We start from the raw sequence: 27,153 nt of genomic DNA on the forward strand, positions 1-27,153 counted from the left end.
GTCCGCAGTAGAAACACTGCCCTCTCCCTTCTTGACCCCTAGCCCTTTCTTCCCTCCCACCCTCCCTTCCACTGCCTTAGCTTCAGGCGCCGCCGCTCCCGGAGGAGCTTCCAGCACAGTGATGGGGTCTCGGGCCTCCACGTTACTGAGGGACGAAGAGCTCGAGGAGATCAAGAAGGAGACTGGCTGTGAGTTCAGATTGGGGGTGGGAAGCCGGCCCGGCACCTCCGGCTGGCCTCAAGACCGAGGGCGGTTGTCACTGAGGTTTGGAACTGGGGTGCTATGAGTTTGGGGGATCCTGGGCAAATTCTAGCACTGGCACTTCGGGGAAACGAGCTACTGGAGGACCTGTTTGTCCAGCGGTAGCTTCCCAGAGTGGGGCTGTGGCTCTGATGGGGTTGTACATTCCCTCAAAAGCGGGAGTCTCGATCACCCCTAAAGCGCGGACACGTCTCTTTCTTCCCTCCTTGACCACGAACGTCCCCGAATTCCCTTCCTTTATCGTCCCTCGAATCAACCTTCCCTATAAAAAATTAAAAAAAAAAAAAAGCATTTTGAACAGTAGGTAAAGCCCGAGAAGCAAATTCAGGAACTTTGAATGGATCCTGTAGAAAACGTAATCCATTCCTGTGACGTTTCTGAGCAAGGACCTATAACCGCTGACATCTGTGGGGAAATCACAAACAAATTCACGCTACAGATTGAAGAAATAAGCTCAGAAAACAGCACCGCATGTCTTTGGAAGATGTGACCTGGGTGATTATAGACTTTTAAAAAATCAGGGGTCTGAGAGCATGAGGCGTCTTTCAATCTGAACTTTTGGAGAAAAAGCACGGTTGACTACTGGGTGATTTTACTTACACTGAGGTTGTTTTCTGCCCTGATTTCATGTATATATTGATTGAATATGCAGTGGCTATTGAAATTGGATACACTCCAAAATTCTCTGTGTGAGTTTGTACTGGGAACGGGTTTTTAAATAGTCCAATCTCTTCCTCATTAACCTGAACAAAGGAGCAAGAGGGTTTTAGGAATTCAGAAACTCAGAAACGTCAGAGTGTATTTGAATGGCCCTTGATAATGCAATGTATGATACAATTGTATTGCTGAATACTATAATCCTTTATAACTCTTACTAATCCTTTATAACTCTTGTTGAGTTATAAGTTATGTAAGTTTTTTTTAATGATACTTGTCTTTGATGATGACATGGCTGTTAAGTAAATTTTGTGATCTATAGGCAGATAGTACTGAAAGGCACTAGGGGAACTACAGAATTACTCAGGCAGTGGTATCCTGGGATAAATTAAAAGCTGTCTCATGCTTTCTGACAAGTTAAACTTTCTAGAATCTTTGTGTTGGAAGAGGTGTTATCTAGCCTCACATCATATCAAATTGGTTTGCTTCTTTCATCATCCCCTAACATATGGCCATTAAAGCTCTCCATAAAGATTTTTTAACCATGATGACCTTATTACCTACCAAGGCAATCCTTTTCATGATTTTGAATGAATGACAGAAATGGTTACTATTTACAATTTACAATACTTTCTTGGCCATTTGACTTTACAGTCAGTCATCTTATGACTAACTCCGACTCCAGGAGTGGAAATATAGACATTTTGGATTGAGCAAGCTTTTATTACACTTTGTGGCCATGACTTCTGGCCATACTTGTAAATATAATGACTGCTTTAGGTCTAGGATGACACCCAAATTAAAGCATTTGTGCTTAAAATAAAGAGTCATAAATTGAGGAAGTGTAAACCATGGTGAGGATGTGAAAAGCTATTTTTATCTCAGAATGAAGGGAGCAATAATCCCATTTTGGTTTATTTACATTTGATCAAATGAAAAGGGCCTGGATTGCTAAAGGACTCTGGGTTATATTATGTGACTTGGGTACAAACATCTAAGTACCATGGAAGAACTGTTTTCCAGTTGCTGAAGACTGACTCAAGCATGAGGGAGATTCTTTTTTTCAGTACCAGGGATTGAACCCACGAGTAACATCCCATTCCTTTTTATATCTTATTTTGAGACAGGGTCTCTCTAAGTTGCTGAGGCTGGCTTTGAATTTGTGATCCTCTTGACTCATCCACCCAAGTCGCTGGGATTACAGGCATGCACCACTGTGCCTGTAATCTCCTAAGGAGGGAGATTCTCAACCAAAATCAGTGCAAATGTTTGTATTAAGCCAGTAAACCTAGTGAAACAATTGCTTAATGAATTTTTCAGTATCTATGTTCACTATTAAGCTAGATATTCAGGGAAAGTGTGACAAAGACACCCACAATCTGGTTGAGATATAAGCCCAAAAAAGATTAGCATCGTGACATAAAGAAGTTGAAATTATGTGACACCCACCTTCAGAACTCAGAGAAAAGACAGTCTTTGTGAACAGGCCTTGTGGAGAACAGAAATTGGGCCTTAATGCATGCCTGAATGGATTAGATATGGATAAATTAACTTAGGGCATTTTGGGTGGCTTCCAGGAGCAATCTCCTGCAGTCTGTTACAAAGTCATTCCTCCACTCTAGGAGGTAAGTCATCAGTTTATCTAGTTACTGTCCATCAGCCTTCAGCAGAGTTTTTTTTTTTTTTTTAAACAGAAATTTTAGCATGATGCAAAGGTGTAGAAGAATTAAAAACAACAGATATCTGGAGGGTAAAGAGGTGAAATTTGTCCTGTTTTCATCTGCCTCTTTTTTTTTTTTGGTACCAGGGTACTCAATTACTGAGCCACATCTCCACCCCTTTTATTTATTTATTTTTTATTTAGAGACAGGGTCTCACTGAGTTGCTTAGGTCCTCAATAAATTGATGAGGCTGGCTTTGAACTCTTGATCCTCCTGCCTGCTCCAGCCTCCGGAGCCCCTGGGACTACAGGTGTGCACCCTGCTCATCTGCCTCTTGTGAGAGGAAGAATTTAGAGAACTATTTTAATCAGAAAAATTTAGGAAGTATAAGACATTTTACTACTCCCTTTGCCAGTAAAAAAAAAAAAAAAAGGTATCATAATTGTGAAAAACTGACTTTATATTCAACATGAATGCTTTGCATTGGAATTGATTATATTTAAAATATTTTTGGCAAATTTAGATTGATTAGAATTCACATGACTACTTTAGCTGGTGTTTGAAATTTAGCCACTAAATGTTTGGAAAAGTAATTCTAGGTAAGAATTATCTGTGAGCAGAGAGTGGTGGGGCATGCCTATAATCCCAGCTACTCTGGAGGCTGACGCAGGAGGATCAAAAGTTCAAGGCCAATTTGGGAAACTTAGCAAGACCCTGTCTCAAAAAGGGTTGGGAACATAGATCAGGAATAAAGCTCTTAGCTAGCATGCATGAGGCCCCTAGGTTCAATTCCCAGTATAGATAGATAGATAAATAAATACATACATACATACATACATACATATATACATAGAATTACCTAACTGCAAAATGAGAATAATAATAGTACCTATTTTATAAGATTCTTTTGCCAGTAAGTAAAATAAATTATTTAGAGTAGTCTGATATAATGAGTGCCATACTATAAGTGTTAGCTTTTATTATTTTGAACCCTAGATAAATATCATGTTTTTGGGAAAATACCATTTGCATATGCTCCCTCCTTGGGAGGCTAAGACAGGAATTAGTTGAGCCCAGGAGTTCAATTCCAGCCTGGGCAATACAGCAAAACCCTGTCTGAAACACACATGTGCAAAAATATGTCCTGGGGCTATATAATTTTATGTAATTATAAAATATAAAAATAATTTTATATTTTTCCTATTTTCAGAGATCATCGGATTATGAATCAAATATAGATGTTTTGGGCTGGGACTGTAGCTCAGTGGCAAAGTGCTTGCCTAGCATGTGTGAGGTACTGGGTTCGATCCTCAGCACCACATAAAGAAATAAACAAATAAAATAAAGGCATTCTGTCCATCTACAACTACAAAAAAAGTACAGATGTTTTGCCAATTCTAAGGAAGTAAAACCCAAAGAATAAAAATTCTGTCTTGAAAAACCAAGAAACATTTTATGTTGATATCAAACATTTCTTAGATTGTCTTTGTTTCTACTACCTTCTTTCACATGTCTATATTTTTATAAATTAAAGCTCAATTGATTAAAAGATGTAATTGGAGGAAGGTCTTTGGAGTTTGTATAGTCTCCCTTTACTTCACTAAACTGTAGTAATAACCTGGTTGTGAATTACTTAAAATCTTAAGTATAAGAAACAGTTCATGCCAACTTAATAGTGATGGAAGCAGATTGATTTATTTTTAGTCTGTACCTTCTGGTGTGTCACGTGGGGATGGGGAGGGCGTTGAACAGGTTTAGGAAGTAAGTTTTACAGGCTGGTGAGGTTTTGTTTGTTTGAAAGGGTGTAGTGATGATATGATGGGTGTGGGTTTTTCTGTAGTTCAACAAAGAACACAAGCCTGGCAAAGGCAATTGCTTGAGAACAATTTCCTGAAGTTCAGCTTTGGCTGTTGCTGCCTCCAAATGGAAGATTCCTTTATGGTCCTCTCATTATAGAAGACCCTGATGTCTTCTATGTTCTGTTGAAATCTAAAAGCATGGATAATACCTTTAGCTGATTTTTGAGTTAAGTAGCTTATAAAGCTTTCTACTTTTCTAGTTATAGTTTAAAGTTTTATTCTCATTTGTTACCAGAAATGGGTAAGAAGAAATCACATGCCATATTGGAGAACAGGGCTCTAAGGAAGTAGGACCCTATAAACATTTTGTGGTAGGGGAAGGTGGTCCAGAACGTAGAATACTTAGATGTTTACTCATTTAGAAGATCCATCAATCCCATCTGGGCACCACCTTTAATCCCAGAGATTCAGGAGACTGAGGCAGGTGGTAAGTTTGAGGCCAGCCTCAGCAATTTAGCAAGACCCTGTTTCAAATATAAAAAAGATTGGGGATGTAGCTCAGTGGTAAAGTGCTTCTGGGTTCAGTCCCCAGGAACCTCCCCTGCCAAAAAAAAAAAAAAAAAAAAAAAAAAAATCCCAGCAGCAGCTATAAAGATATAAGCTGAGTTCTCTGTTTAGGAGAAGAGAAGAAAATCCAAAATATTATACTACAAAATAATGATAAATGCATTACATGCAGTAAACGCTATTATGGAAAAGAATGAACAGATAACTTAGGTTATAGTGGGAAAGGAAACTTACTGTGAACTGAATTTATAAGAGTTTAGTTTTCTTCCCCCCAACTTTTTGTGATGAAAATTTTCAAATATACAGAAAAGTTAAAAGAATAGTATCCCAAACACCCATTTGCATTTATTTGAATCCAACAGTTAACATTTTGCTATATTTGCTTTATTCGTTTTTGGTTGGGTTTAAACCCAGGGTCTCACTCATGCATGCATGCTAAAGCACATATTCTACTGCTAAACTATAGTCCCAACCCCAGTTTATGTTTTCTTTCAAAATATTTTTGTAAGTCGTTGATGGGCCTTCATTTTATTTATTTATTTATATGCTGTGCTGAGGATTGAACACAGGTCATCACACATGCCAGGCAAGCACTCTACCACTGAGCCACAACCCCAGCCCCGCAATTTATATTTCTTGGTGAATAATTTGAAAGTTGCAGCTATTGGAACTCTTCATCCTTTAATACTTCTGCAAGTCCTGAGAAAAGGGATTTTTCCAGTATAACTGCAATACAATTACTGTGCCTAAGAAAGTTGACAATAAATTCTATAATATTATCTACTATTCAGTCCATATTCAAATTTCCCCAAATATAAAAAGGTAGATTTTGTTTGTTTTATAAAATATATTTTAAGCCAGGCTCTGTGGCACATGCCTGTAATCCCAGCCGCTCAGGAGGATGAGACAGGAGGATTGCAAATTCAAAGTCAGCTTCGGCAATTTAGCAAGGCCCTAAGCAACTTGGCAAGACCCTGTCTCTAAATAAAATATAAAAAAGGGCTGGGGATGTGGCTCAGTGGGTAAGCACCCCTGGGTTCAATCCCCCATACAAAACAATAGTGTTTTTTTTAAAATTTATTTGTAGTTGTAGATGGATAGAATGACTTTTTGTTTATTTTTATGTGGTGCTGAGGATTGAACCCAGTACCTCACACATGCCAGGCAAGTGCTCTACCACTGAGCTACAGCCCCAGCCCAACAAGTCTCTTAATTCCTAAGAGAGTAGGCCACACCTTGAAGTCCTCATATCAGGGGAAATATTGGGGTGTGGAGTGCTCAGAAGAAATGATTATGGTACAAGCTTCAATTTTCCAGTCTTTATTTAGAGTGGCCTTGCATAGGTTATCTTCAGCTTTAAGATTTAGGGTAAACTAAAGGGTAAAATAACTTTTCTTATTCTCTTTTTGCTTTAATTCTTCCCTCTCCTTTCCATCGTGGTGCTTGGCACCTCTGCAAAATACCTTTCTATTCTGAGCACAAAGCAATGACAATAAAATGGTCTCTAGTGAGGAAAGTTAGCACATTAAAGAGTGATTTATACAATTTTAAATTTGGAAAGAATGTTATGATCTAGTCCAGCCCTTTCAACTAACAAATGAGCCATTAAACTTCTTTTTAAAATATAAGAGAATTATTTGCCTATTGGTGAAGAAAAATACAGTTTCACTCAAAACATGTCGGTATACAGACTTATGAGAGTAACTATCAACTCCTGATAACTCCTTTGGGTTATCAAGAGTGGTTCAGGTTTTGAGCATCTGTCTGATGAGCTTAGCACCTGGAAACTGCCTTCATTTTTTTTCTGGAAAAATGAATGGCAATTTTTTTCTGCATCTGGATTCTATAGCTCCTTTAAAGTAGAATGAGTCATTCGGAGTTTTACATCTTGGAAGTTGCATTATACTCTGTCATGGATATAGCACCTAGATGAAAGCTTTTTCTTTTTGTTAACAAGGCTCTCCCCCACCCCACCCCCAAGTGCTGGGGATTGAGTGTAGAATCTCATGCATGCTAGGCAAGCACTTTACCACTGAGCTATACCCCTATCAACATAGCTTTCTCTAACAGAATCATAACATTAGTTCAGAAATTTAGAAGATAGGTTCAGATATGACAGTACAAGTAATGTTAGAAGTTGACATTTGGTTGTGTGTTTCTCCAGTGATTTATTTCCATATAGCCAGTTTGTCCTGGAAATAACAACTTCATAATGGTATGTATATACATATTTATTGTGAACATGTTGGTAAATTATTATAAATTCAAGCAGCCATATACTGGTTTCCCTCCAAAAATTGGGGTTTAATGCCACACCAATACTTAATAAGGGAGTTTTAAAGATTATACTAGTAAGAAGTTCTTGCATCCCATTCTATTAGATGATCTGGATTAGAAAGTTTAATGGCTCATTTGTTAGTTGAAGAAGTTGGGACTAGATCATAATATTCTTTCCAAATTTTAAATTGTATAAATCACTATTTATGTATATAGGGTGTTTCTAGAAAGATTCAAAAGAAACTGGTAATAGTGTTTGTCTTTGGGATGGGAGAGTGGGAAACTGAGGTGTTAGGGAGATTTTCCTTGTCTTTTGTTCCATGTGCATTTTTATCATGTGCATGGATAAAGCTAATATAAAATTGAAATATATCTTGGCAAACCTGTGATCCCACTGATTTGAGAGGCTGAGTCAGGAGGAATACAAGTTTGAGGCCAGCCTCAGCAATTTAGTGAGGGCTTAAGCAACTTCAGAGAGACCCTGTCTAAAAAAAAGGAGGCCTGAAGGCTAGGAGTGTAGGTCAGTGGTAGAATGCTCCTGGGTTCAATCCCTAGTACCTCCCCCAAAAAACAAAAACAAAACACAACTCTTCCTAAAAAGTAATCTGAGCTGGGCACGATAGCGGTAGCTGTAGCTGTAATCCCAGCAAATCTGAAAGGATCTAAAGTTCAAAGCCAGCTTCAATAACTTAGTGAGACCCTGTCTCAAAATAAGAAATAAAAAGGGTATATGGCTCAGTAATTAAGCGCCCTTGGGTTCAATCTCCAGTATATGTTAAAAAAAAAAAAAAAAAAAGGTACTCTTTTTTTTTTTTAATAGAGAGAGAGAATTTTTTAATATTTATTTTTCAGTTCTCGGCGGACACAACATCTTTGTTGGTATGTGATGCTGAGGATCGAACCCGGGCCACACGCATGCCAGGCGAGCGCGCTACCGCTTGAGCCACATCCCCAGCCCCAGAGAGAATTTTTTTTTTACTTTTTAGTTTTCGGCGGACACAACATCTTTGTTTGTATGAAAAAAGGTACTCCTAAGCAGTATAGGAAAATTATGAATTACTATGAAAAGTAAGCTATTACAACAGTGTGAAGTATATGTGACTGATAATGGAAATGAAAACAACAATATTGTGTATGTGAAGAAATTTTGTTTTTTAAAAAAATCTTTTGGGGAAATTTAGTAATAATTCTTCAACTGACTTCTTTTCTAAATTAAAGGGAACTTTAGTACAAGAGTAGCTTTTGAGACCCGAGGCCAGACCAGGGTAAACCAGTCAGTTTCCTAAAGCAAAATCAAGAGTCCAGAGGAAAGTTGAGAGTAATTAGCGCAGGAATAAAACTGAACCTTCAGGCTGGCTATGTCAGAATGGTAATGATAATAACTAACCAGGAATGCTTACCAAGTGCCAGGCACTTTGCCAAGCACTTTCTTTTCACCAGCTCACCACAGCCACATTTACTTACCCCTTGCTGGTAAGCAGTGATGCTATGAATGGAATCATAATCTGTCCACCTGACCCTTAGTACTCTTCACAGAGAGCTCTTCAAACCTGCCTGACAAGCACAACAGTCCTGCTCTGTTTCCTTAGTGGCTGGACCCATGCTGGCTCTGCCCAGGATGAGAGTGATTCTTTCTGCATCTCTGCTCTGTTCTCCCATCACCTTAGAGTGCTAACCAAGGACAGAGTTCCTCTTTGAGGGTGCAACCTAATTTTGAAGAAGTCACAGCTGCCCTAGTGTGTCCTTTGATCCCAGCCCTGGACCACTCATTCACTTCCTGTTTTCTCCTGCCTACTCTGTTTACTTTGTTCCATTGTTCCTAGTAAGTCAACTTGCCAGTCAAGTTTTGTTGCAGGAGTTGGGGGAGGAGGATAACTACCAGAACTACTTCAGCCATCCCTTTAAGCCCCTGAAGGTGCAGCCCAGGACAAAGTCCGAACTTGGCACACCCTTTTTGGCTGTGTTCTTTTCTCCTGTGATCATTTTCCCCACCTCTTACCCCCAATTTGCCAGGAGACTAAACTATTTCCCAGAAATGCTTTTTTGCATTTTCAGAGTTTTATTGCATACTTGCAGTAATTACTTAATTTTAGTTGTCAACTTGTGTTTGAGTTTACAGAGGCAATTCAAAATTAGGGGCAAAATAACTCTTTTCCTCTGAGGATATAGTTCAGTTGGTAGAGTGCTTGCCTAGCATGCACAAGATCCTGAATTCAATCCCCAGCACCACCAAAAAAAAAAAAAAAAAGAGAGAGAAAAATAACTTTCTTGCAGATGTCATCTGATGATGGCATGACCATTTTATAAATTGCCTAATTTGCTTTTTGGAAAAAGTTCCTTTCCTGGGAACTCAGTGAAGTTTATGCAGTCACAGAAAAGAGGTTGACCCCAAGCTGTGGGGTTCTTTTACCCATAGGTCAGTCCTGAAGGAAGAGATAAGACCTCTAATGCTTAGTGCAGGAGTAAATCAGATTTTCAAAATAGAATGTTTGATATACCCCAATTTTTAATTCAGTACAAGTTTCTTACCCAGCAATGCCAACCTGAAACACCAAACTGATTAGTAGATTTGAGTTTTTAATCAAAGCAAAGCATGCCTTTTCATAGCCTGTAACTCAGGATGTTGAAATGTAAAATTCTCAATATCCTTTTCTCTTTTTTGGTTAGACACAATACCTTTATTTTATTTATTTATTTTTATGTGGTGCTGCGGATCGAACCCAGGGCTTCGCACATGCTAGGCGAGTGCTCTACCGCTAAGCCACAACCCCAGCCCCATCTTTTTCTCTTTTTTTTAACATTTTTTAAAAAATATGTTTTTTTAGTTTTAGGTTGACACAATATCTTTATTTTATATTTATGTGGTGCTTGAGGAACAAACCCAGTGTCTCATGCATACTAGGCAAACACTCTACCACTGAGCCACAACCCCAGCCCTGTCTTTTTTAAAAAATATTTTTTTAGTTGTAGATGGACACAAAATCTTCCTTCCTTCCTTCCTTTATTGTGTTAAATCTTAACTATCTGATATGTAACGTGTGTGTGTGTGTGTGTGTGTGTGTGTTTTGTGTGAGTGCGTGTGATGTTCAGGATCAAAACTAGGGCCTTACTCACACACTCTATAACTAAACTACATTCCCAGCCCCTAAAATGTTCTTAATTAAACCTAGACATCATTCTTGAGAGCTAGTTTTGATTGTTCTTGATTTAGTTTATTTGAGTCCTTTCCACTTTTAGCTTTCAAACTTTCTTCTTTGGTGGGGGTGGGGGTACTGGGCATTCCTCTATCACTGAGCTACATGCCAGCCCTTTTTTACTTTTACTGAGACAGGGTGTCTTTAAGTTGCCCAGGCTGGCCTAGAATTTGGGATTCTCCTACCTCAGCCTCCTGAGTACCTAGTATTATAGGCCTGTGCCACCAGGCCTAACTACATTTTGTGCTTTGACACTCTAGATTGCCTAGCGTTGTGACATCTCCCCATCTCACACACTCCAAAGCATTTGAGGATGGGCTGTGGGTGCAGTGTGAATGGGTGCCTATTTTCCAACTGGAACTAATTTTGTGCTCTTTAGTTTCCCACAGTCAGATCACTCGTCTCTACAGCCGATTCACCAGCCTGGACAAAGGAGAGAATGGGACTCTCAGGTAGGCAGCTAGTGTCTTTCTTTATTTTCCTCACAGAAGCCAGAAACTCTCTGGCAGTGTCTGGATAGCTGCTGTTATCCCAAGGGCAGACATGATAGGTGTCCAGCGTAAGGAGTCAAAGAAGCATTTCATCACGGGTCTTTAAGTATCATTCATCCATGAGGGAATTAAATTAGCAGAACAATGACACTAAATTTACCACTAGGTGTTGCTTTATTCCAGTTCCCCTTTGTTTAGGTGTCCATTGTCTGGTTTCAGCTCTATGCCCATAATCCCAGTGACTCTGCAGGCTGAGACAGGAGGATCACAAGTTCAAGGTTAGCCTGAGCAATTTAGTGAAGCCCTTAGCAACTTAGTGAGACCCTGTCTCAAAATAAAAATAAAAGGGCTTGGGATGTAACTCAGTGGTAAAGTACTCCTAGGCTAAATTCTCAGTACCAAAAAAAAAAAAAAAAAAGAGAGAGATTTTAGCTCTTTGCTACCATTTCCCCACAGCTCTTTCCTAATGTTGATTTTTTTTAAGAAGCTGACCCATAGGTGGTGTAGGTGATTTTGTCCTCTCTCCTCTTATATCCCAAACTAAAACCCTAGGGTACATGACTCTGTGTATATTGATGTTAATACTAGACAAAATGCTTAGTATTTTGTCTAGAGCTATGATTCTAATTAGAAGGCCATTTTACCACACAGGGCAAAAGGTCTTGAGGCATTTTTTTATTGCTGTGATTAGGGAATGCTACTGGTATCTGGTAGGTAGAAGCCAAAGATGCTGCTAAGTGTTTTGCAATGCACAGGATTAAAAAAAAAAAAGAGTTTCCATGACAAAGAATCATATTGTCCTAAATGTCAGTAGTGCTAACATTTGAGAAACTCTGCTCTAGATTAAATATATGATCTCAGAGTAATGTAATGCTCTATTGTTTTGTGCTTGCAATTGTCATAGTCAAATGAAATATCTCCTCCCATCATCCTCACCCTCTCATTAGCAACCTTTTTTTTTTTTAATGCCATTGTGTTTTAGCTTTGATTGGCATCAATAAAGCTATTTGCCTTTCTAGTGACTGGCCTGAAACAGTTTGGAACTTCTTTGCAATGGCTTCTAGCACATTCCTAGAATGTAGCATGATTATACCCTTTAGGTATAATCTTTAGGCAAAAAAGATAGAGAATGCTGGTAAATTCAGAGGGCTGTATTTCTATAGGGCAAAAATCTGCTAGCACTGAAAACTGAAATCATGCTGTTCAAGTCAATGAATACTTAGCATGTGCAAAGACCATGCTAGGTGTTTTTGTTTTGTTTTGTTTTTTAAGAGGGGGTACAGGGGGCTGGGGTTGTGGCTCAGCGGTAGAGCATTCGCCTAGCATGTGTGGGGCGATGGGTTCGATCCTCAGCACCACATAAAAATAAAAAACGTGTCGTGTCCAACTACAACTAAAACAAAATACTAAAAATAAGGGGGGGGGGGTGGTCCAGGCTGACCTTGGACTCCATGAGCCTCCTGCTTCAACCTCCCAAGTAGCTGGGATTGAGACTGGGATGTTGCTTAGTGGCAAAGTGCTTCCCTCACATACTTGAACTCTGGGTTTGATCCCCAGTTCCAAAAAAGAAAAGACAAAAAAAAAAAAAAAAAAAAAGACTCCAACCACCATGCCCAGCAGCTTTTTTTTTTTTTTTTTAATTGTGGCACAATACATATAACCAACTCAGTGGCTTTAGGTATATTTATAGTATTGTACAACCAACACCATAATCTAGCTCTAGAACATTTTAATCACCCCAAATGAAAATTCTATGCTCATAAGCAGTCACTTCCCATTTCCCCTTTTCCTGAACCCCTGGCAACCACTACTATACTTTGTCTTCCTATGGACATTTTTTATAAATGGAATCATATAATATGTGATCTTTTGGGGATTAGCTTCATTCCATTTAACATGATATTTTCAGGGTTCTTTCATGTATGGCATGTATCATACATTATTCCTTTTTATGGCTGATTTATATCCCACTTATGGATACCACATTTCATTTTATCCATTCATAAGTCTGATGGGCATTTATATCTGTTAGCTATTATAAATAGTCTAACTTTGAGCATTTTTTTGTTGACATGTTTTAATTTCTTTTGGGCATATCTTTAGGAGTGGAATTGTGGTTAATATGGTAATTCTTTGCTTAACTTATCAAGGGACTGCCAAACCATTTTCTTCAGGGACTCTACCATAAGACTTTTCCACTATAGTGTACAAAGATGCTAGTTTCTCTATATCTTCATCAGCACTTATTCTTTTGATTGTAGCCATCCCAGTAGATGTGAAGTGGTGTATCATTGTGGTTTTGATTCGTATTTCCCTAATGGCTGATGATGTTGAGCCTTCTTTTCTTTATTTATGTTTTGGAGGTACTGGGGTTTGAACCCAGGGGTGCTCTACATACAGGTCCATCAGTATGAGCTATTTCCCCAGCCCTTGTTATTATTATTTTTTTCTCACTACATTGCTGAGGCTAGCCTTGAATTTGCAGTCCTTCTGCCTTAGCTTCCTAAGTCACTGGGATTATAGGAATGTACTACTATGCCTGACTTTGAGCTGCTTTTCCTGTGCCTATTGGCCCCTTTGTATAACTTCTTTGGAGAAATGCCTATCAGTTACTTTGCACTTTTTAATTGGGTTTTCTCTTCTCTTCTCTTCTCTTCTCTTCTCTTTTCTCTCTTGTCTGTTTGTTGTTGAGTTGTAAGGACTCTTTGTATAATCTGGATATTTAACATGGATTAACATGGATTAATAAGAGTTTTTTATGTAATGTGACCCTTAACATTAATTCTTATCTGAATACAAGACCTTTATATATTATTTGCAAATGTTTGTTTTGCTGTTCTACAGATTTTCTTTTCTTTCTGTTTTTTCCTCCACTTGGGTGCTGAAGATAAAATCAACATTTTTTAAAGATAAAATGCTAGATAAGTGTTGTACACTGAGCTACATCCCAGCTTTGTGGAATTTCTTTTAATATCTTTACATTGTTCTTTGAAGCAGAAAAATTTTTAATTTTTTTCCATTTTTTATTGGTGCATTATAATTGTGCATAATGGTAGGGTTCACTATTAACAAAACTTCGTATTTTCATGGAGCACAATTTCTTTTAAGTTTTTTTTGGTGTCATATGTAAGAAATGATAGCTAAGGGGCTGGGGTTGTGGCTCAGTGGCAGAGCGCTTGCCTCAAACACGTGAGGCACTGGGTTCAATCCTCAGCACCACATAAAAATAAATAAACAAAATAAAGATATTGTGTCCATGTATAAATAAAAAATATTAAAAAAAGAAAGAAAGAAAGAAATGATAGCCAACTCCAAGGTCCTGGAGACTTATCCTTATTTTTTCTTGTAAGAGTTTTATGGTTAGTGCTTATTCTTAAGTCCTTGATTAATTTTGAGTTGTTTTTCTCTATATAGTATGAGTCCATCTTCATGTTTTTCATGTAGATATCCAGTTGTCCAGCATCATTTGTTGAAGATACTATTAAAACTATATGGATTGGGCTGGGGTTGTGGCTCAGTGGTAGAGCACCACCTAGCACATGCCATCCTCATTAGCACCACATAAAAATAAATAAATAAAATAAAGGTATTGTGGGGCTGGAGTTGTAGCTCAGTGGTAGAGTGCTTGCCTCGTATATGTGAGGCACTGGGTTCCATTCCCTGCACCACATATAAGTAAGCAAGTAAATAAAGATCCATCAACAGCTAAAAAAAAAAAAAAAAAAAAAAAAAATCAAAGGTATTGTGTCCAACTACAACTAAAAAATAAATATTTAAAAAAAAAAACTATATGGATTTGTACTCAAAAGGTAACCAGAGTAGAAACCTCTGTTTTTCTCTTTGTCAATTGAGGCATTTTATTTGAATATATATATTATAATCTTAGAGAATTGCAGGCTTTCTGCTTTCTGGTGCCACATCCTGAACTGCTTTCCTCTACCACACCCTTCCACCATGTGGTTCTGCCTCACCTTGAGTCCAGATAATAGATTCAGCCATCTACGAACTGAGACCTCTGAAACTGTGAGCCCCAAATAAAATTTTCCTCCTTTAAAAAAAAAAAAAAAGAAGAGAATTGCAGGATTTTCTCTCTTTTCGTGTTTTCATCTTGCTTCTTTGTGGTCCATAATGCCATCTTAGGCTCTCAGGACAGTGAAACCAAACTGATAGGATGGGAGCATGTCATTCTCTCATTTTTCTAGGTCTTTCTTTCAGTTGCATATCAAATCTGGGGCTGAGCCGGGTGCAGTGGTGCATGCCTGTAATCCCAGTGGCTTGGGAGGCTGAAGCAGGAAGATTGCAAGTTCAAGGTTAGCCTCAGTAATTTAGTGAGGCCCTAAGCAACTCAGCAAGATCCTGTATCTAAATTAAAATATAAGAAAGGGCTGGAGATGTGGCTCAGTTGTTAAGCAGGGGCTCCTGGGTTCAATACTCAATACCTAGATAGATAGATAGATAGATAGATAGATAGATAGATAGATAGATTGATTATCTGGGACTGATCATTCCACACTTGTTTAACTTGCCTGTAAGTTTCACAGCATTTTCCGAGCTCAGTGACCATTAGTAATTTACAATTTGCCAGTGTATCCATGCTTCATCATCATAGTTAGGAGGAAACCAGATGATGGCTTTGAACATGGCCTAATAAGAACCATGTGCTTGCCTTTTAGCAGTCTTGACGATCTTGAGGACACTAGCCAGGATTCATGTGTACAACTATGGTGGTATGGAAAGATGTTGGAATGAAACAGCTTTAATACTTTAATCATTCCTTTGAGTTTGGATTTATATCTTCCTCATAAATTCAGATTGAACTACTCAATAAAAATAGAGAATTTATGTTAATTCCAAGTTCTTTTCTTCTTTGTAGAAAATAGGCAACTCGTAAATGTGTATGTTTTCATTATTCCCACTGTTTGCTGGAAAACAATGGAAAAGTTTTTATAAAATGAGAAAACATTTCAGATGTCAGCTAGTGTCATGTACTCTTTAAAGTCTAGGTAAGATTTGCTGAAACCTAGCCTGGCAGCATATGCCTGTAATCCCACCAGAAAATAGAAGTAAGAGGATTACAAATTCAACAGCCTCTGAATTGCCAGTGTGATGGCTCATAGGATCACAAATTCAAGGCCAGCTTCAGCAATTTAGTGAGGCCCTAAGCAACTTAATGAGACCTTGTCTCAAAAGGGCCTGGGGTTGTGGCTCAGTGGTAGAGTGCTCACCTAGCATGCACAAGGCACTGGGTTTGATCCTCAGCACCACATAAATGTAAAACAAAGATGTTGTATCCACCTAAAAACTTAAGAATAAATATTTTTTTAAAAAGTGCTAGGGATGTGGCTCAGTGGAAAAGTGCCCTTGGGTTAAATCCCTGGTACCAAAAAAAAAAAATTTTCCTCGACCACTAAAGCACCATTTTGTATTCTGTGGGAAATGGGTGGACTCACTTGCTCATTTGTTAGGGATTTTTTGAGTACCTATAAATGTGCTAGCCACAGTTCTCAGTGCTGATTTCTACAAATTCTTTGTGTGAGAAGAGGTGATAGGAAGTGATGGGTAATTTTTGATTTCACAGTCCTCTGAATCTGATTTTTTTTGTACTTAGCTTCATCAAGCTCTAATTCTTAAACCTGTTCTTTGATTATTTTTATGAGTGGATTTGAATATTGAAGACACACCAAACCACCTTGAATACAAAAAGGAAACTATCCCATTAGAATAGACCAAATAATATGTCAAATAATAAGCAACTAGCACATTTTATGTTACTCATTTTGATGAATCCACTCATTCTCAGAGATTTCTCACTGGCTGAGCTTCCAGTGAGAAGCATCTCAACCTCTAGCCATTTGGTCAGATTCCAGCCAACTACTCTCCTACTCCCTCTAACCATGGAAATTAGCTGGTGAACCCTTATTCTTTGGTACTACAGAGCAAGTCAGCTCTTTCCAGCCTTTTCTGCCAGTTTGAACTTTATCTTTTCAGAATCCATATGTGTGTTCTGCTGAAAGTTAGTGACTTCCAATTTTGTATTAGCTGCAACAGATTTCACCTTCTTAAGAAGGCATTTGGGTGTGTTAGGAGAAATACTTTTCATTCTATGATTTTTTTTTTTTTTTAAGATGGGGTTTCTGTTGCCTGAGCTGGCTTAACTCTCAATCTCCTGAGCCCAGGTGATCCTCGTACCTCAGCCTCCTGAGTAGTTGGTACACACCACCACACCTGGCTTTTCAACCATTTTTAATCTTTCCTCTCCATATCTGTGGCCTGGGCTGGGGTCATAGCTCAGTGGTGGAGCATTTGTCTTGCAAGCATGAGGCACTGGGTGCCATCCTCAGCACCACATAGAAATAAATAAGTAAAATAAAGGTAGTGTGTCCACATCTGTGACATGAAGCCAAATTCTGCAGAGTGAGAAGCTCTAGTGTAGATTCTTGGCATTTCACATTCCTTTGTAATGATTATTTCTCAATAGAACATAAAATACGATCTATAAAAAACTTTGGTTATAATAGAGCTTCTTCAAAGTGTTTTTAGATTCATTCTAAAGTATGTTCTTTAAATATATATTTATATACATATATGTACATACATGTATCTTTTTTCTTAGTTGTTTATGAACCATTATTTTTGTTTGTTTATATGCAATACTGAGAATTGAACCCAGTGCCTGACACATGCTAGGCAAGAGCTCTACCACTGGGCTACAATGCGAGCCCCTAAAGTATGTTTTATAGACTAATAGATTCCTTGGTCTGTCAATAGGTATTGTATTAAAAAATATGTGAAAAGTTTGATAAACGAGGTTTAAAGCTTCTTTTTTTTTTTTTTAAAGAGAGAGAGAATTTTTTAATATTTATTTTTTAGTTCTCGGCAGACATAACATCTTTGTTTGTATGTGGTGCTGATAACATCTTTGTTTGTATGTGGTGCTGAGGATCGAACCCGGGCCGCACGCATGCCAGGCAAGCGCGCTACCACTTGAGCCACATCTCCAGCCCGGTTTAAAGCTTCTTTATGACAGTATTTTACCCACATCTTTAAATATATTCATATATAATTGGAAATTTCCAAGGGAGAATATTGTAAACAGTATTTGTCAAATTGATTTGCTCTTTTGCTATAGACCCCTTTTTACACAAACCATAATTTTAGGTTGGTATTTCATAGAATGTAATATATACTATAATCTTAGAAATCTTACTTAGATGCCATTATTTGGATAAAATATTTCTGTGATTGCTTTGGTTTTGTATGCCTGGAATGGGCACTGGCAATAGTTGGCAGCCAACTCATTGTTATTTTTAGGTGCATACACAATTAAAAAAAAAATTTTAGATGGACATATAATTTATTAATGGATGTACATAAGGAGTGGGAAGCACAATGAAGACCTCATGAATCCCGGGCCCACCACTGTCTGAGGAATCAAGATTGGGATATATATATGTGACCCTACAGTCATCCATGATAACTTGCTTCATAGCCTCTATATTTTAAGATTCATCCACATTAAACATGGTAAAATTTCACTTCATTGAGATGTGGATCTTCTGGTGGCCAGGGAACTTGAATGTGGCTCAAATGTAGGTTCTCTATCCTTGTTCTGCAGTTGGACATTATGACTTGGCTATTGTGAACCCTGATCATCATGCTAGGGCTTTTCTTTCCTTCTCCTTTTTCTTTTCTCGTGAGTGTGTGTGTGTGTGTGTGTGTGTGTGTGTGTGTGTAGGGGGGTTCTGGGGATAGAATCCAGGGTCTTGTGCATGCTAGGCAATCATTCTGCCACTGTCTATAACTCTAGCCAGCCAGTTCTTGGGTTTTTCAGAGGCACTCCACATACTTGTCTTAAGCTTAAATTGGGCACAACAGAAGATCAGAGACATGAATATCCATTGGAAAGTGCTGCCTCCAAGGTCCCCTGGGCAACCTGTACAAGCAGCAGGCTTTATAAACCACTGGGGAGATTGCTGTTTGCAGTCATTGCACATTGGATCCCCTGGGCCCATTCTTTAAAAGATCCTTTAATTAATTACTTTTAATACTACTTCCCTTACTTTGCAACTGAGTATGGTGCCTTAGTGAAATTCTGCAGGGCAGAATGGTTCTCAACTCTGCTGCACCCTTTCTGCTCAAACTTCTGTTACAACATCCACATCTGCCTTCTGAATTCCAGAATTTATTAGAATACCTCAGCTACTTAGTACATTTCTCCTATCCTGATTGTTTCTACTGTGGATATATTCCCATGTATACCTTTTGGCTGACATTTTGAGGAGTTTTAAAGAACGAGAGGAGGTGAATGTGTATGTGCCCACCACTCTCAACCAAAAGTCAGAATGCAGCCTTGCAGATAATCCAGTCTGACCCTGGAACACTAAACTAGCAAACAGTGGATAAACTAGCAAATACTGGCTTGAACATTTATTGGCACTGTATAGGAAAAAATTCTGTTATAACAACAAAATGATCTTGTCAGTTGAATTTAAAATATTAATTAAATACTTTAGGTATTAGAAAATATTGTTTCAGTGTTAATATGTTGTACCATATAATCGGTTAAACTACTTGATTATTTTCTCTTTTTTATTGGTACATTATAATTATGCATAATAGTGGGATTCATTATGCCATACTTGTATATGCACATAACATAATTTGATCAATCTCATTCCCTAATACTTTCCTTCCACCCTCCCCCTTAATTCTGTAGTACTGATGATTGAACCTAGGGCCTTGTTCATGCTAGGCAAGTACTCTATCACTAAGCTACATCCTCAGCCTGTTTTGTTTTATTTTGAGGCAGGGTCTCACTAAGTTGCTCAGGCTGGCCTTGAACTTGAGATCTTTTTGCCTCAGCCTCCTGAGTAGCTGTGATTATAGGTGTATGCCACCATGCCTGGCTGTGTTTAATGTCAAATTAACAGATTTTAATCACCTCATTATGTAAAATTCATATAAATCATCAACCTCTGGGTACTTGAAATATAAATAGGCTCCTGTGAGACCAACTCTCTGTGTAAGAGAAGGGATTTTACTAGGGCTGGGGATGTAACTAAGTTGTATAGCACCTACCTAACATGTGCGAACCTACACAGCATGGAAGAAAAAAACAAAAAACAACAATTAAAAAAAAAAAAAAAGGAGAGAGAAAATAGAGAGGGAACTTCCACAATGAAAGAAATCAGTATAGAGGTATAGCACCTCTGTTTACTCACAGTCTCTCTCAAACTGACTTTTCATAGCATCTTTGTGCTTTTGAATGTCTGGAAAACCACTGCTCCTGAGGAAGTTTTTGGCCGCAAAGAATGCCACTGTATATGGTTTCATTTGTGGACTTGCCTACTAACGTAACAATGTCTTTTTCTTAAAAAAACTTCCTAGGTATGCTATAAGGCTAAATATAATGTTGGTGTGTTTTGTAATGAGTTCACATTTATTTCAAATGAATTTTGCACTTGCATGTAGACCACTTTGGAGTATTTAATTTTTCTCTATTGGGGTTGGATTTGTTGACAAATTTGAGAAATTAACTTTTAGAAAAACTGCTCAGACAATCCATATTTTAGATGTTCTATATAATTGTGTATTGTTCAACAGTTGAAAACCTGTTTTTAATACACTGTCATTTTAATTTTGATGTTTTAAATAATATTCCCTTTGGTCTGGTAACTGGAAGCACTTGTATATAAAAACAAAATAGTAAAACTAGAACTAGATAGTATCAAAGGACAGGGTTTAAGTCCTTGTTAATATTGGAAAGTCCAAATCTAGATCCTACTATTGAGACTGAGGGTTTCAGGCTAAGTTGTATGCCCCAAAATTGATACTAGACCTGGTGTTTAAACATGTCTTTTCTCAGCTAAAATTATTAAGCTTGTTAGGGACATTAAACTTAAGTATGTAACCATGCAATTCAAATCAGCTTTAAGTCTTAATTTAAAAGGAAATATTGATTTTTTTTTTAACCTTGGTCAAACAAGAGGAGCTACATTTTGGTGATAATATGGACTTTGTATTTCATGACATTGTTTAATAAAAGCTAGGTACATATTTGTTGAGTTAAATAATCAGGACTTAAGTGATTATCTTTTAACCTTTTTTTTTTTTTTTTTTGGTAAAGGACATCGAATCCAAAGCCTCACACATTTTAAGAAATTCAGTTATGAATGGCTTTTTTGTGTCATTCATTGTTACAAAAATTATTACCCTACGTGATCATGAAAGATTAAACTCCAGAGTTATTGTTCCAGGGCTTTGTGCTTAGTCCAGTAGGTCAGTTTCTACCTGTCTCCAGAGGTAGTAAAGATGAGCTAATTGTTAAGTACCATGTAAATGTTAAACCATAAGAGGAACAGAGTGTGAAGACTTCTGAGTAAAACAGGAGCATTTCATGCTGTTTTGCCTTCATTAGCATTTAGTATGAAGAAGACAGAGCAACGACGTGTTTATCTTCTGTTAGTAAACTTCTAAGAGGCAGGAATCAGATTTATTGAAGTTTATATTTTTATAACTTTTTCATCTAGAAGTAGTTTCATACTTACAGAATATTGCTATGTACAAGAACAGTACAAAGAACTTTTGTATACTTGATACCCAGAGTAACAATTGTTCACATTTTTTTTACATTCATTATGCCATACTATTTCCTATTACAAGGATAGTCTCAGATCAAAATCAAGAAATGTAGCATTTTTATACAGTGTTAGTATGTAATATTCCATATTCAGTATGTCCATATTCTGTATAATTCATGTTTCATTTTCACTTATCTTCTAATAATGTCGTTTATAGAAGTTTTTTTCCTTAGTCCAAGGGATCAGTTAGGCTTAGTCTCTTTAGTCTCCTTTGATCTGGAACAATCTCCTGCCTTTCTCTTTTTGTTTATTTCTATAATGGTAGGGATTGAACCTGGGACCTCATGCATGCTAAGTACATGCTCTACCTCAGCCCCTCTGCTTTTCTTTACCCTTCATGACATAGATTTTTTTTTTTCTTTTTGATACTGGAAATTGAACTCAGGGGTGGGGTGCACTAAGCAACATCCCCAACCTTTTTTTGTATTTTATTTAGAGACAGCGTCTTTCTGAGTTGCTTAGGGCCTTGCTAAGTTGCTGAAGTTGGCTTTCAACTCAAAATCCTGCCTCAGCTTCCTGAGCTGCTGGGATTATAGGTGTGCAACACTGCACCTGGCAACATTGCTATTCTTGAAGAGTGCAGCACAAATATGTTTTATACAACTATGAATTTTGGCACAGGATGTCATCTGAAGAAGGTTTATATATATATATATATATATATATATATATATATATATATATATATTTATTCCGAGACTTTTAAAAAATTTTCTTTTTAGTTGTAGATGGACACAGTATCTTTATTTATTTATTTTTATGTCGTGCCGAGGATCGAACCCAGTGCCTCACACATGCGAGGCAAGTGTTCTACCACTGAGCTAAAACCCCAGAACCTAAAGAAGGTTTTTAGAAGTGACTATTAAGAACTTGAAATAGTTATGGTGGCATACATCTGTAGTCACGACTGCATGGAGGCTGAGATGGGATCATTACTTGAGTCCACGTTTGAAGGAAGCCTGGGTAACATAGTGAGACTCCATCTCACCACCACCAACAAAAAAAAGTTATTTATTTTAAAAAATGTCTGTTGAGATCTGGGATTGTAGCTCAGTGGTAGACTGTTTGCCTAGCATATATGAGGCACTGGATTCGATTCTCAGCACCATATATAAATAAATAAATAAATAAACAAACAAACAAACAAATAAATAAATATTTTTATATAAATATGTATATATATATTTATAATAAATGACTAAAATACACACACACACACACACACATAAATGTCTGTTGAACATGTTTTGAGAGAGCAACTTTCTTTCAAAAAGTTTAACATGGGAGCCAGATGTGGTGGCTCTGAGTCAGGATGATCATAAGTTCAAAGCCAGTCTCAGCAACTAAGCAAAGCAACTTAGTAAGACCCTGTCTCAAAATAAAAAATTAAAAGGGGTAGGGGTGTGGTTAAGCACCCCTGAGTGCAAGCCCTGTTAACCCCCCCGCACACAAAATAGTTTAACATGGGAAAGTAATGTGTTTTTTTTTTTTTTTTTTAAAGCACATACTTTGACTTACAGGGTTGGATTCAAATCACATTTCTGCTACTTTGTAGTTGTGTCAAGGGCAAATTACTTTATCCCAATTGATTCAGTTTCCTCAGCCCTAAAAGGGTATAGATAAAGCATTGGCATGAAGAAATGAGATACTGTATATAAACAAAGTTAGAGCAGTACAGGATGTATATGTGGTGAATGGTAACTACTAATATTCATTGAACACAACTTCCCAGTTATGTGAGGATGACTGCTCTTGTCATGTTCAATGGTCAAATACTTCTTTAGCTCTAGTATAAAAGGAGATGGAGGAAAATCTAGAAATATGGAAATCATTTGGTTGTCACATTCTTTCCTTGAATGTAAATATCGTCTAAGAATTCCTTGTATTTAGTAGGTGCTTGAGATTATTAAAAAGTATTTTTAGTTATAGATGGACACAATACCCTTATTTTATTTATTTTTTTATGTGATGTTGAAGATCGAACCTAGTGCTTCACATGTGCTAGGGTAAACGCTCTACCACTGAGCCACAACCACAGCCTGGTGCTTGAGATCTTACCAGGATGTAGCAGCTCCTCAAAAGTTAAAAAAAAAAAAAAAAAGCTTTTCCCCCACATTTAAATTCTAAGTACAGAATGGCAGTTTTCAAGGAATCATTTACTAAGGAACAGCTTAGAATTTCCTTGTCAGATGGTTTGTTGACGTAACCTGTGTGTGTGCTGAATTCACTGGAATGTGGCATAGTCAAATATGGCTTCTTTTACCCCTGAGTTGATGCAAGAAATATTTGGCAGCTATTAAAGTGCTATTCTTTGCAGTTATTTGGTATAATTTGCCCCCAAAATAAATTCCAAGAGGTAATATTCTTCTTAGGTTGTACTCTGTTTCAGATGTAAGGAGTTCTAAGGGCCATTGATCTCTAACCCAAGGTGATTCTTTTGGCAGCCGTGAAGATTTCCAGAGGATTCCAGAACTTGCCATCAACCCATTGGGGGACCGGATCATTAATGCCTTCTTTCCAGAGGGGTGAGTTGGGGCAGCTGTTGGATCTCCTTCCTTTGGCTATCTTAAACTAAATTAATTACTGAGTTGGAATAATGATATTATTTGAGTTATCTCAGACATAATCCCCTGATTATGTTGGGCATTCCTAATTTTACCATATCTAAATCATCTCTTCTGTTCTATCTTCCTCCCTCTCTCTCTTTTATTTTAAATTTGGTAGCGCTGAGAATTGAACTCAAGACCACACAAATGCCAGGCAAGCACTCTACCACTGAGCCACATCCCCAGCCTTGTCTCCTCCCTCTTTTAAACTTAAATATATATGTGAGCCTATCTTCAAAATTCTTAGATTACAGACTGGGAATATGACTCAGGAGTAGACTGTTTATCCGGCATATATTAGGCCTTGGGTTTGATCCCTAGCACCACAAAGCAAACAAAGTTTTAGATTAATCTCTGTTTATCACTATTGTAAAATTGGACTTTAAAGATATTTTATTTGAGAGCTGGATTGTGGCTCAGCGGGAGAGCACTTGCCTAGAAATGCGAGACCCTGGGTTCCATCCCCAGCACCACATCAAAATAAATAAATGAAATAAAGGTATTGTGTCCAACTACAATTAAAAAATAAATATTAAAAAGTATTTGAGGGCTGGGGATGTGGCTCAAGCGGTAGCGCGCTCGCCTTGCATGCGTGCGGCCCGGGTTCGATCCTCAGCACCACATACAAACAAAGATGTTGTGTCCGCCGAAAACTAAAAAATAAATATTAAAAAATTAAAAAAAAAAATAAATAAAAAAAAAATAAAAAATAAAAAGTATTTGAAATAATTTCAAATTTACAGAAAAGTTGCAAAATTTAAAATATTACAAAGAATTCCTGCATCTTTGACTCACATGCATATATTGATTTATTGGTAACATTTGGCTCATTTGTGTGCTCTTTCTCTCAAAACTAGTCTATAAAAGTACTATTCAAGACTCATGTGTAGTTACATTTTTTCTAGTAGCCACATTTAAAGAGTAAGAATAAACAAGTGAACTTTGACAGTAAGCATTTGATTTAACTTAACCAACATACCCCCCAAATTATTATATTCAGTATGAAATCAGTATTAAAAATTACTGAGATATTATAAATTTTTAATATTAAAATTTGAAATCCAATGTGTAATTTATATTTATGACACATAACAAGTCAGATTAACCATGATTTATATGCTCATAGCCACTTATGACTAGTGGCTATAGTATTGGATAGTGCGGCTCATGCATGTGTTCTCCCTTGCCTTCCTATCTCTCCCCAACCTTTACCCCTTACTTGCCCCCACACACTCTTTCTTTCTCTCTCCATCTCCCTCTTTATTTCCTTTCTCTGTAAACACACATGCACGCACCTGCACACACACATGTTTACACATATACATAAGTTCTTATATAATTGTTGTCTGTATTCACATAGTTGTATTTCTAAATCATTTAAGGATAAGTTGCATAGTCATGGCCTTTTACCTCTGAATGCCTCGGTATATGTTTGCGAATAGGAATATTCTTTTATATATTCATAGTAATTATCCATTTCTATAAAATTAACATTGATACAGTACTTTAATCTATTATTCAGTTCATTTATTTATTATCTATTTTTTTCTTAATATTAGTCATACTTCAATATTGCGCCCCTCTCCAGTTCAGGATCTAGTCCTGGTCATTTGTGGTGTCTCTTTAGCCTCCTTTAATCTGGAACATTTCTACAGCCTTTATTTTATTGTGATATGTGCTAAGGATACAGTTCTCCTCACCACATACACTTTTTCAAGCATATTACTCCTTCATTTAGGTTTGTCTAATGTAGAACTAGGCTTTTGATGTTCTTTGCTACTTAATATACTGCCTTCAGAGTGTCAAGTAAATATTTTTTGATTCAGTTAAGAACTTTTCATGACAAAAATTGTATCATAAAACTTGTCTTAAGTAATCTCCTAAACAGTGTTTTCTTGGTTCCATGTGAGTTGTTTGTATGACCCAAAATGCTGTAGGGTGCCAGTTCTTAATAATGGAATTGTCAGTGGGGACACAATCAGATAAAATGCTGGAGAGGAAATTTTAGAGCTTTCAATTGAGAGTAAAGAAATTTGCTAAATGAGATTGTGGGTTGGCCATTTAGTAAATTGGAGTGACAGAGAGGGAAGGCTGGTTCAGTTGTAGTCAGAAACTGAATCAGACTAAAACCTACTCTCTTAGGTTCATGTTAACCCTGAGCAATCTCATACCCTCCCTCAGTTTTTTCTTTCTTTCTCCCTATATTACCCTGTTTATTTCAGATGATTTTTATGCTGAATTCTTCCATTTATCTACTTCTCCTTTTAATGCTGGTGGAGCACTGAATCCTGTTCAAAAATAATGTTCACAAATATGCTTTGTACTTCAGCCTTTTGTGTGTATGTGTGTGGTAGGAGGAATTGAACCCATTGCATATGTTAGACAAACACTCTACCACATTCCCTGCCCTATACCCAAACCTTTTGCAATGAAAACTAAAACCAGTAGTTATTTTGTGCCAGCTTTTTTCCAGAAAACAACTTTTTCCTTTAGTCAACATTGATTACTTGAAGAAGCAGCTTGTGGAAAGCTGTTTTGTAAGGCTGAACCACATTTTCTTTGACCGTGGTTATCACCTATTGTCTTCTTTACCAGTCTATTGCGAAGGAATCTAGTCAGGGTGCAGATGAGGAAGCAGTGTAATCTATGGCCTGCATGTCACAATCAAGGATCTTGGCAGGCTACACTTCTGCTTCTTGTTTTTTTTTTGCACCAGGGATCGAACCCAGGAACACTTAGCCACTGAGCCACAAACCCAGCCCTTTTCCTCTTTTTTTCAATATATTTTATTTAGAGACAGGGTCTCTCTAAGTTGCTTAGGGCCTTGCTAAATTGCTGAGGGTAGCTTTGAACTTGTGATCCTCCTATCTTAGCCTCCTGAGCCTCTGAGATTATAGGCATGCACCACCATGCCCAGCTGCTTCTTGCTTTAATTAGAAATAGATATTTGGCTTTTGGGCTTTTATTTCTCCTGTGGTCTTATGGAGGTAGAGTTTCCTT

General features: G+C 37.4%; 1 protein-coding gene and 1 non-coding gene across 2 annotated transcripts in view; one reads left to right on the forward strand and one right to left on the reverse strand.

Moving 5' to 3' along the window:
• Window positions 1-27,153, forward strand: part of Chp1 (calcineurin like EF-hand protein 1) — a 48,309-nt gene that overhangs the window by 375 nt on the left and 20,781 nt on the right. Inside the window, exons 2-4 of the mRNA XM_027925818.2 lie at window positions 81-188; window positions 10,796-10,868; window positions 23,992-24,072. Coding sequence (XP_027781619.1) covers window positions 122-188; window positions 10,796-10,868; window positions 23,992-24,072 — 221 coding nt within the window. The 5' untranslated portion in view covers window positions 81-121. The remainder of the gene's footprint in view (window positions 1-80; window positions 189-10,795; window positions 10,869-23,991; window positions 24,073-27,153) is intronic.
• LOC114085097 (small nucleolar RNA SNORA70) lies at window positions 18,814-18,952 on the reverse strand. Its single transcript, XR_003581392.1, has one exon. It is a non-coding gene; the product is annotated as a small nucleolar RNA SNORA70 (small nucleolar RNA).

The sequence above is a fragment of the Marmota flaviventris genome, chromosome 2 (genome assembly GCF_047511675.1).
Source record: "Marmota flaviventris isolate mMarFla1 chromosome 2, mMarFla1.hap1, whole genome shotgun sequence".
Lineage (NCBI taxonomy): Eukaryota > Metazoa > Chordata > Mammalia > Rodentia > Sciuridae > Marmota > Marmota flaviventris.